Source organism: Bison bison, unplaced genomic scaffold (assembly GCF_000754665.1).
Source record: "Bison bison bison isolate TAMUID 2011002044 unplaced genomic scaffold, Bison_UMD1.0 scf7180017864476, whole genome shotgun sequence".
NCBI classification, from domain to species: Eukaryota; Metazoa; Chordata; class Mammalia; order Artiodactyla; family Bovidae; genus Bison; species Bison bison.
Genome location: NW_011495037.1, coordinates 1,569,609 through 1,582,059, shown reverse-complemented (window position 1 = coordinate 1,582,059; position 12,451 = coordinate 1,569,609). Strand labels below are relative to the sequence as shown.

The window sequence follows — 12,451 nt, the reverse complement described above, 5'->3', positions numbered from 1 at the left end:
AAATGACTAAAAACAACAGTAAAACCCCCCAAATTAAAAACCACCAAAATACCACACAAAGCATTAGGTAATCCTAGGCACCAATGTTTCAGAATGAGTAATTCTCTGCTTTAGGAATTGGGAGGTGCCTGTCTTGAACACTGTAAGATGTTTAGCATATCCCTGGCCCCGTTGGTCTAGTCAAGGCTATGGTTTTTCCAGTGGTCCATGTATGGATGTGAGAGTTGGACTGTGAAGAAGGCTGAGTGCTGAACGAATTGATGCTTTTGAACTGTGGTGTTGGAGAAGACTCTTCAGAGTCCCTTGGACTGGCAAAGAGATCCAACCAGTCCATTCTAAAGGAGCTCAGCCCTGGGATTTCTTTGGAAGGAATGATGCTAAAGCTGAAACTCCAGTACTTTGGCCACCTCATGCGAAGAGTTGACTCATTGGAAAAGACTGATGCTGGGAGGGATTGGGGGCAGGAAGAGAAGGGGACGACAGAGGATGAGATGGCTAGATGGCATCACTGACTCGATGGACGTGGGTCTGGGTGAACTCTGGGAGTTGGTGATGGACAGGGAGGCCTGGCGTGCTGCGATTCATGGGGTCGCAAAGAGTCGGACATGACTGAGCGACTGAACTGAATTGAGCAATGTTAGAGCTGGAGCTTCACGGGTCAAGAAACCAATTGGAATGTTCTGAATGCTTGATCATGACCCATTCATCCTGTATGTTAATAACTTTCAGCTGAACTTAAACCAGAATTAGAAAAAATGGAAATCTGTTTCTGCATGTTTCTGTGATGCTCTTTACTCAATTTCAATCTAACAACTGATTCAAAGGAAGCTAAAGTTCTGATTTCTTAAAGACCATTGAAACAAAGCCTTAAGCTTTTCAAAAACAAAGCTCATGGCAATTTTTTCAAGCTCCAAGATCCAATACTCTTCTGGCAAGGGTTATGGTTCACTCAGCTCTACAAGTGATTGAGAAATGTACACTCAGAAAACAGTGATTAAGAACCAATGATAAAAAGAAATAAAACTAAATGGTATGAGAGGATAATCTTACCATCTTAGCTTCAAAAACATTGGTAACATATTTTCATCAATGTTTCCCAGAAATGATAATATCTTAGCCATTTTTGTTGCATTAAAAGGTAACTGATTGATATTTATAGTATAGTCTATAAAGGACATACAGTTGAATCTAATTGTTTTAAGGACTGGAATGTCTTTCCATATTGACTCTCAGCACAGAGGTAATTTGGGGTATAACCAAATGCTTTCAAAATAGTTACAGACAACACTAACCACGTGTAGATGCTACTTTATAAAAGAGATATAAACAATTTTGTAGGTGTAGCATATATGGAAGGACTAAGACTTACTATATATATATAGTTTACATATATGAAAAGAGTCATAATGAACACGCTCACACACACTATAAGCCCCTTGAGAATGAGGACACGACCAGGAGTTTTCTCCCTAGGGTTAAAGACATGGGCTTTGCAGCTAAAGAAACCTCGGATTGAATCTCATCTCTGACCTTTAACAACTGTGAGATCTTGAACGACTTACCTAATACTTATACCCTCAGTTTCCTCAATAGAAGATAGAAAATAACTATACTCATAGGATTATTTTGAAGATGGATTAAGATGATATATGTATAAGACTCACTCCACCAGGCAGTTGAGTCCCAAGTGCTCAGTGAATAGCATTAAATAATATTTTTGATTATTTATTAATATTTATTATCATCATTATCCTCATCTTCAGCCTAGACCCAGATCACTGGAATGTAATCACAGTTTCACCTCAACCAGGCAAAAGACCTTGGCCAAGTCAATTAACCTTTCAGTACTTCATTCTGCAGATCTATATAATGATGTCTAGCCCAGGGGAGGAAGAGCAGAGGTACTGTAGCGTGGCTGGACTATGTGATGGTGGGCATTTTATAGGATGTCCACAAAGGGCAGGAGGAAAATTCTTAAAGAGACGGAATACCAGACCACCTGACCTGCCTCTTGAGAAACCTATATGCAGGTCAGGAAGCAACAGTTAGAACTGGACATGGAACAACAGACTGGGTCCAAATAGGAAAAGGAGTACGTCAAGGCTGTATATTGTCACCCTGCTTATTTAACTTATATGCAGGGTACATCATGAGAAATGCTGGGCTGGAGGAAGCACAAGCTGGAATCAAGATTGCTAGGAGAAATATCAATAACCTCAGATATGCAGATGACATCACCCTTATGGTAGAAAGTGAAGAAGAACTAAAGAGCTTCTTGATGAAAGTGAAAGAGGAGAGTGAAAAAGTTGGCTTAAAGCTCAACATTCAGAAAACAAAGATCATGGCATCTGGTCCCATCACTTCATGGCAAATAGATGGGGAAACAGTGGAAACAGTGTCAGACTTTATTTTGGGGGGCTCCAAAATCACTGCAGATGGTGATTGCAGCCATGAAATTAAAAGACACTTACTCCTTGGAAGGAAAGTTATGACCAACCTAGATAGCATATTCAAAAGCAGACTGTGTACGAGACAGCAAAAGAGACACTGATGTATAGAACAGTCTTATGGACTCTATGGGAGAGGGAGAGGGTGGGAAGATTTGGGAGAATGGCATTGAAACATGTAAAATATCATGTATGAAACGAGATGCCAGTCCAGGTTCAATGCACCATACTGGATGCTTGGGGCTAGTGCACTGGGACGACCCCGAGGGATGGTATGGGGAGGGAGGAGGGAGGGGGGTTCAGGATGGGGAACACATGTATACCTGTGGCAGATTCATTTTGATATTTGGCAAAACTAATACAATTATGTAAAGTTTAAAAATAAAATAAAATTAAAAATAAAAAAGCAGAGACATCACTTCGTCAACAAAGGTTTGTCTAGTCAAGGCTATGGTTTTTCCAGTGGTCATGTATGAATGTGAGAATTGGACTATAAAGAAGTCTGAGTGCTGAAGAATTGATGCTTTTGAACTGTGGTGTTGGAGAAGACTCTTGAGAGTCCCTTGGACTGCAAGGAGATCCAACCAGTCCATCCTAAAGCAGATCAGTCCTGGGTGTTCACTGGAAGGACTGATGTTGAAGCTGAAACTCCAATACTTTAGCCACCTGATGCAAAGAGCTGACTCATTTGGAAAGACCCCAATGCTGGGAAAGATTGAGGGCAGGAGGAGAAAGGGACGACAGAAGATTAGATGGTTGGATGGCAATCACTGACTCGACGGACATGGGTTTTAGTGGACTCTGTGAGTTGTTGGTGGACAGGGAGGCCTGGCGTGCTGTGGTTCATGGGGTCGCAAAGAGTTGGATGGGACTGAGCGACTGAACTGAACTTGCAAAGTGGCATGGAACTGGGGCAGTAAAAGACTGCTACATCAGTGCTCCTCAGAAGCTACAATTTCACAAATAGGTAAAACAAGTTTTTTTTTAAAGTTTCTGTGTGGCAAACAGAGGTCTGTCAATTTTTTATTCTGCCAACTTTTTAATAAACAAAAGATAAGTATCATCTACTTACTATCATCTTCCTTTCATAAAAGAGGGAAAAATTTACAACCAATATATTAATGGGCTTCCCTGATGGCTCAGACAGTAAAGAATCTGCCTGCAGTGAGGGAGACCCGGGTTTGATCCCTGGTTTGGGAAGATCCCCTGGAGAAGGAAATGGCAATCCACTCCAGTATTCTTGAGTGGGGAATTCCATGGACAGAGGAGCCTGGCAGACTATATAGTCTATGGGGTCACAAAGAGTTGGACACGAATGAGTGACTTTCACTTTCACTTTCATAATAATAGAAAGAACAATCTTAGATTCTCCTTCAAAGTGAATAAATTTAGCCTGTAAGGATCTGACCAGTGGAAATCAGCATGTCAAACGTCAATACACTCTAATGAGCAAGGTTATGGAGAGGAGAAAAGAGGCTAGAAGTAGAGCCTTGGAAACACTTGGGAGGGGAGAGGAAAAAAAGACCTGCAAAAAGCAGCAGAAAGAGCAGCTCTGAGCATCAGAGAGATGGCAGGAGGCAGGAACAGAGAGGAAGAAAGAAACCCTTACTTGGTGCGAAGAAATGAGGTCTGTGTCAAAAGATCATATTAAATCTAAACATTTAAACACTTAAATCAATTTAGCTTTATCATGCCATTCTGAAAGCATTACCTAACTACTCTAAATAAAATATTGGAATATAACTTTCAATTCAGATTTGCATACACATAAATTAATTTTCCATGTTACTATTTACTCAACATAGCAAAAGATTATCAGCTATAACAGATACAATGTCAGCTATGAGTATCATATGCAGTATCAGCTACATTATGGGTAATATAACATAGCATATTACTTATTATTAAAGTTGTAGATTACTGATTGCAAGTGCTTTAAAATTCAGTCTAGGTAGAAATTAATGAAAATAACCTAAAATCTAACAGTAGGGAAAATATTTTATATATATATACACACACACACATTCATATAGACACATCTTATAAAGTTATATGATAAAATACTAGGAAACTGTTAAAAATCTTATTTTCAAGGATGATCTAATGACCTGTGGAAAAGCTCTTGATATAGTATGAAGCAGAAAGGGCATTACACATTTCTGTGTAATTTTCTCTTCTAGGAATATTTACAATAATAAAAGCCTGACAAAAGAAAACAAATCAAAAAGACAACATTGAGCATCTCTGATATTACAGATAATTTATTATCTCTATATTTTTCTGTATTTTACACACTTTCAACAATGAAAATTAACTACTATTATAATTAGAAGAAAAATTATAAATTAATTTAACAGACATACTTACCATTGGGAGTTTAGGATTGAAGTGGTTAATTATCCCAAATTCAAAATAAGATGCAAAACCTTCATTGAGCCAGATATTATTCCACCAATTCATGGTAACCAAGTTTCCAAACCACTTTTGGAGTTGGGGATGAAAAGAACAATCTTAACTTCAATTTAAGTAATATTTATTGTAATTACATGTTAAATAAATGTAAGGTCAAAGACAAAATTAAATGTAATTTGCTATCAGTGATAAAACTTGAAAACAGGACTCCAAAATCATGTTGTTGTTTTATTAATAACATGAAGTCATTCGTTTTTTTCTGTAAAATTTCACATCCAATTACTGGAAGCAATTTTTGCTTTAAAACTGTGATGCTGAGAAATAAAGTAAGCTAGAATAGCATTTCTTAAATTGTCCACTTTACTCCAAAGTTAAGTCAAAGTAGAAGGCCTGAATGTTCACTTAACACCTACTGAATGACAGCATCTCATACTCTAAACAGACTACATCAGAATTTTGCTGTAAGCAGTTGATTATGTTTTAAGGACATGATTTGATCTGCACCATGTAAGGATCACTCAAGTATTTGTTTCTGCAAAGTGGTCCAGTTATAATTATTTTCTGTTTGAGCTTAACAGAAGGAAAGTGTCAAATGATGATGAATAGAATCAGGAAAGATAAACACAATAATTTCCAAAACCAACAAATCCACACCCTGGTTTTTAACCAAATTCTTATAATAGCTGTGATGTACTAATAGTTAGCACCCTATTTTCCAAAACAATGTGTCACTTAGGCTATAATAAAAAATGACACTGTGAGTGATGATCAAGACTTGTGAAAATATGTGTTGACTGTGTAACAGGGTATAATTTAATCACAGGAAATCACTCCTCTCCAAAACTTCTTAGGGGTCCATATAACAAGAAGATAATTTCACAGTTTAGGTGACTGTCACCTCAGTGATACTAGTATATTGACTATAACCCTTTAACTTGTAACTTCTTGCAAAAAAAAAAAAAGTTTGTGACAATCTACTGATGAAATGGGATATCTTCTAGTGACTCCTTTGAATATCTCTATTTTAAGATGGAATGAAAAGCAGATGATCACAGGTCTGCTTGGTTTACTTTTCCTGAAGAGAACTTTGTGGCACACAATTACCCTTTGAATATACGACCTGCTACTGTTCTGAGATTTCTTATCACCATGATCTATCACCAAAAGTTCAAATCCACCCAGGATCTGATTACATAGATCCTTCCTTGTTTTCACTCACTGGACCACTTTTCAAGTTATTTTTTAAAATTTGGTGTATGGTATAGTTTGAGGAGTTTTTGCTGCTTTTGGTACAGAAGCTGGAGAATATTCTCGTGTGAAATAAGAAAGAACATTTTACCACATGCCTGATGTCCGATTTCGTGGGAGACAATATAGGAGATCATGATCTTTTTTTCTGTTAGTTTATCATTTGGTTGCAGCAACAATAACGACTCGTCAAATATCAAGAGTCCCCAGTTTTCCATTGCACGGTTGTCAAAAGTAGGCAAAGCAATTATATCTAAGTGGATTTAAATGGAGGGAAAATGAATCATCTCTTTCTAAAGGTTTGAGAGTTCCAGATACAACATCTCAAAATGAAATCATAAAATTACTGAAATAAAATGCAAGTGAATATCTATAACTTAAGGGGCAGGAGAAAGGCATTAAAGACATAGAGAAGACAGAGTCAGAAAACAAATTGCTTTGTATGAAAATTAAATAGTTTTGATTAAGGACCTATATCCAAAATATACAAAGAACACTTGAAACTCAAAAATAAGAGAAAAACTTTACAGAATTAGCAAAAGATCTAAAGAGATAGTTCACTAAAGAGACACTTCACTAAAGAGACACACAAATGGCAAATGAACAGATGAAGATATGCTCAACACCATATGTCACTGCTGCTGCTAAGTCGCTTCAGTCGTGTCCGACTCTGTGCGACCCCAGAGACGGCAGCCCACCAGGCTCCACCGTCCCTGGGATTCTCCGGGCAAGAACACTGGAGTGGGTTGCCATTTCCTTCTCCAATGCATGAAAGTGAAAAGTGAAAGTGAAGTTGCTCAGTCGTGTCCAACTCCCAGCGACCCCATGGACTGCAGCTCACCAGGCTCCTCCGTCCATGGGATTTTCCAGGCAAGAGTACTGGAGTGGGGTGCCATTGCCTTCTCCATGTCATTAGGAAATTGCAAATTAAAACAACGAGATACCATGACACACCAGTTCAAAACAAAACATCGATGTTGGAGAAGATGTGGAACAATAAAAACACTCATCCGTTGCTGGTGAGAATGCAAAATGGTACAGCCACTTCAGAAGACAATTCGGCAGTTTCTTATAAAGCTGAACATAGGTTGGCTATACAGTCTAGCAATTGAGCTCCTAAGGATTTACCCAAATGAGTTCACAACTGAAGTCAGCAACACGCACGTGAATGTTTATAGCAGCTTCAATCATAACTGCCAAAACTTGGACATAATCAAGATGTCTTTTAATAGGTGAATGGATAAATAAACTGGAAATGGCAACCCACTCCAGTACTCTTGGCTGGAAAATCCCATGGACAGAGGAGCCTGGTAGGCTACAGTCCATAGGGGTTGCAAAGAGTCGGACACGACTGAGCGACTTCAGTTCAGTTCAGTTCAGTACAGCCATACAACAGAGTACTATTTAGTGATAAAAAGAAATGAGCTATTAAGTTATGAAAGGACATGGATAAAACTTAATGTTACTAAGTGAAAGAAAAGTGAAAGTCGCTCAGTCGTCTCAGACTCTTTGCAACCTCATAGTCCATGGGGATTCTCCAGGCAAGAACACTGGAGTGAGTTGTCATGCCCTCTTTCAGGTGATCTTCCCAACCCAGGGGTCAAATTCAGGTCTCCTGCATTGCAGACAGATTCTTTACCAGCTGAGCCACCAGGGAAGCCCACTAAGTGAAAGAAGCCAAAAAGAAAAAGTTACACATGGTATGATTCCAGTTAGTACATAACATTATGGAAAAGGCAAAATTATATAGACAGTACAAAGATCAGTGGCTGTCAGGGATTGGGGGAAAAGAGGGGATGAGCAGGTAGAGCACAGGGGATTTTTAAGACAGTGAAACTATCGTCTGATACTGTGACGGTAGACATATGTCATTACTATGCGCTCAGTCACTTCAATCAGGCCTGACTCTTTGTGACCCACTGGACTGTAGCCCACCAGGCTCCTCTGTCCACGGAGTCTTCAGGTAAGAACACTGGAGTGGGTTGCCGCCCTCCTCCAGAGGATCTTCCCAACCCAGGGATCAAACAAACCCATGTCCCCTGTGTCTCCTGCACTGCAAGAGGATTCTTTACTGCTGAGTCACGGGGGAAGCCCTCGTTACTATATACATTTTGAAATTCACAGAACTGTACAACACCACAAAGAGTGAACCCTAATGTAAGCTATGGACTTTAGTTATAAAAATGTATCAGTACTGATTCATCAATTGTAATTTTTAAAAATCCACACCAATGTACGATGTTAACAAGAGGAGAAACTAGGGGTGGGGGGAAGGGGAGGGAGAGGAGATATATGAGGACTCTTCACACTCTGGGCACACTTTTTTCATAAACTGTTCTAAAAAATTAAGTCTATTTAAAATTAAATATTTTAGTGCACCAAAAAAACACCACAAACAAATTTGAAAGGCAAAATACAGACTGGGGTAAATATTTGCAGCCTATATCACAACTAGAAAATATTTTTTCAATACTTAAAGAACTTTGATGAATCAAAAAGGAAAAACGTGAACAATTCAATAAAGAAATAATTCAAACACCCAAAAATCTTATTTAAAATTCTCAGCTTCATTAGTATCAAAAGCAACAATTAAAACAATGATATAACAAGCTTTCAAATGTATGAAATACATTTTCAAATGTAATAATTAGTATTGGCTAGAATTTACAATTAGGTATAGGAAAACTGACACATAGCCTATTGATGAGGGTGTGAACTGGTAATTTTTCTGGAGCAGTCCAGCAAAATGCTTCGTAACTTTTAAAAATGTTCCTAACCTTTCAAATTTTGCAATTTCTACTAAGCCAAATAGCATGGATATTTGTAAACACATCCTTATGTTTTCTTTCATGTTTTAAAAGCAGCCCCCTCCCCCTCAGGAAAGGAAAAATCAGTCCAAATTTTCAACCACTGAAGATTAAATAAATTATTTTGTCAAATTGATATGTAGGCAGCCTATGAGTTAAAATGACAATAAAAAAGAACGGTTACCTGGATCATATTGCTTTATATTGTTAATTTTTTTTAATCAAAGAACAATATCAATTCCATGGTGTCATTTTTGTTAAAAACAAAGAAGCAAATACAGAGAAAGATGGAAATTGAGACAAAGAACTAGACATCAAAATGTTACCCACGGTCATCTCTGCATGGCAGCATTCCAAGCGATTTTGCTTCTCTTTTTTGTGCTTTCCCTATCTTTCCAAATTTTTTACAGTGTGATCATTTGTTACTTCTAACACTAGAACGATACAAGTTTTGAAATTTTCCTTTGCTAGTGAAAGAAATATCATCGCTATAGTCCATGTTACATTTACCTCATGAATGCTTTCGCTATGCTACGCTCAGTAATTTAGTTGAGTTTACACTTGGTTGAAGCTGACAGTGTATAGTAAGAAACATTCAGGTCATTACATATCCTCAACAGGTAATGCTCCATTATCTTTTGACATACTTAGTTGCCTCAGTCTGGGTTTCCCATTCTACTGGATAGTTTTCCATCGTGTGAATGACCCATATCCATTCTATCAGTGACCACTTTGGCTGCTTTGGGTTTGACACTAGTATGAAAAGTGTAGCTTCAAACATTCTTGCACATGTCTTCTGGCATGTATGTGCTCAAATTCCTCTTGAAGATATATCTAGGAATGGAATTTCTGGGTTTTAAGGTATTCTGATGATGAACATTGTAAGACAACAAACAGGTTTTTAAGTTGTAACAACTGATACTCCTTTCAACAGTGTCACTTTCTAACACTTGTATTTGTGAGAATGTCTACTCTTTGACAACTGAATAGGTTGTCACTGTGATCTTGGGTACTCATTTCTCAGACTGCTTAATGAGGTTAAATATTTCTTCAAAAGTTTGTTAGCCACATGTGTTTCCTTTTCTGTATAACATCTATTCATATATCTTTTACTTGTTTTTTTCCTATTGTATTTTTCTTATTTATCTGTAGGTGTTCTTTATATATTTGGGCTACTCCCATTACCACTTACTGTCCTTTCTTTTTTGTTTAACTGTTTCTTTAAAATTTACGTATTTGTAATTGAAGGACAATTGCTTTACAATACTATGTTGGTTTCTGCCACACAGTCCTCTTTCTGCTGAGACTTCATGCTGACTTTATGAGTCAGTGCTGTCTCCTCCTTCGCAATTTGTTTGCTTCTGTCTTTAACATGTAGATGCTATCTGCCGAACTCAGCTACCTGAACAGAGCCTCTACCATCTACTGCTTCTGCATTCAGAGAGCACCTAGAAAAGTAGTAGGTGATTTTCATTTACTCAGTAGAGTCTCACTAATTATGGTAATTATGTCACCACTTTATGATTTATAGACAACTTGAGTTTTATAAGAGAAGACTCTACACATGGACATCACCAGATGGTCAACACCAAAATCAGATTGATTATATTCTTGGCAGCCAAAGATGGAGAAGCTCTATACAGTCAACAAAAATAAGACCAGGAGCTGACTGTGGCTCAAATCATGAACTCCTTATTACCAAATTCAGACTTAAATTGAAGAAAGTAGGGAAAACCACTAGACCATTCAGGTATGACCTAAATCAAATCCCTGATGATTATACAGTGGAAGTGAGAAATAGATTTAAGGGCCTAGATCTGATAGATAGAGTGCCTGATGAACTATGGAATGAGGTTCGTGACATTGTACAGGAGACAGGGATCAAGACCATCTCCATGGAAAAGAAATGCAAAAACGCAAAATGGCTGTCTGGGGCGGCCTTACAAATAGCTGTGAAAAGAAGAGAAGCGAAAAGCAAAGGAGAAAAGGAAAGATATAAGCATCTGAATGCAGAGTTCCAAAGAATAGCAAGAAGAGATAAGAAAGCCTTCCTCAGCGATCAATGCAAAGAAATAGAGGAAAACAACAGAATGGGAAAGACTAGAGATCTCTTCAAGAAAATTAGAGATATCAAAGGAACATTTCATGCAAAGATCGGCTCGATAAAGGACAGAAATGGTATGGACCTAACAGAAGCAGAAGAAATTAAGAAGAGGTGGCAAGAATACACAGAAGAACTGTACAAAAAAGATCTTCACGACCCAGATAATCATGATGGTGTGATCACTGACCTAGAGCCAGACATCCTGGAATGTGAAGTCAAGTGGGCCTTAGAAAGCATCACTACGAACAAAGCTAGTGGAGGTGATGGAATTCCAGTTGAGCTATTCAAATCCTGAAAGATGATGTTGTGAAAGTTCTGCACTCAATATGCCAGCAAATTTGGAAAACTCAGCAGTGGCCACAGGACTGGAAAAGGTCAATTTTCATTCCAATCCCAAAGAAAGGCAATGCCAAAGAATGCTCAACTACTGCACAATTGCACTCATCTCACACGCTAGTAAAGTAATGCTCAAAATTCTCCAAGCCAGGCTTCAGCAATATGTGAACCGTGAACTTCCTAATGTTTAAGCTGGTTTTAGAAAAGGCAGAGAAACCAGAGATCAAATTGCCAACATCTGCTGGATCATCGAAAAAGCAAGAGAGTTCCAGAAAAACATCTATTTCTGCTTTATTGACTATGCCAAAGCCTTTGACTGCATGGATCACAATAAACTGTGGAAAATTCTGAAAGAGATGGGAACCAGATCACCTGACCTGCCTCTTGAGAAATCTGTATTCAGGTCAGGAAGCAACAGTTCCAACTGGACATGGAACAACAGACTGGTTCCAAATAGGAAAAGGAGTATGTCAAGGCTATGTATTGTCACCCTGCTTATTTAACTTATATGCAGAGTACATCATGAGGAACGCTGGACTGGAAGAAACACAAACTGGAATCAAGATTGCCGGGAGAAATATCAATAACCTCAGATAGGCAGATGACACCACCCTTATGGCAGAAAGTGAAGAGGAACTCAAAAGCCTCTTGATGAAAGTGAAAGTGGAGAGTGAAAAAGTTGGCTTAAAGCTCAACATTCAGAAAACGAAGATCATGGCATCCGGTCCCATCACTTCATGGGAAATAGATGGGGAAACAGTGGGAACAGTATCAGACTTTATATTTTTGGCCTCCAAAATCACTGCAGATGGTGACTGCAGCCATGAAATTAAAAGACGCTTACTCCTTGGAAGGAAAGTTATGACCAACCCAGATAGCATATTCAAAAGCAGAGACATTACTTTGCCAACAAAGGTCCGTCTAGTCAAGGCTATGGTTTTTCCTGTGGTCATGTATGGATGTAAGAGTTGGAGTGTGAAGAAGGCTGAACGCCAAAGAATTGATGCTTTTGAACTGTGGTGTTGGAGAAGACTCTTGAGAGTCCCTTGGACTGCAAGGAGATCCAACCAGTCCATTCTGAAGGAGATCAGCCCTGG

The 12,451-nt window shown here is 38.4% G+C and overlaps 1 protein-coding gene across 1 annotated transcript in view; it reads right to left on the bottom strand.

Annotated features, from left to right (window-relative positions):
* Nucleotides 1-12,451, bottom strand: part of LOC105004483 (aminopeptidase Q) — a 129,198-nt gene that overhangs the window by 34,624 nt on the left and 82,123 nt on the right. Inside the window, exons 10-11 of the mRNA XM_010862104.1 lie at nt 6,206-6,360; nt 4,815-4,928 (exon numbers count right to left, since the gene is read on the bottom strand). Of these exons, the coding sequence (XP_010860406.1) occupies nt 4,815-4,928; nt 6,206-6,360 (269 nt within the window). The remainder of the gene's footprint in view (nt 1-4,814; nt 4,929-6,205; nt 6,361-12,451) is intronic.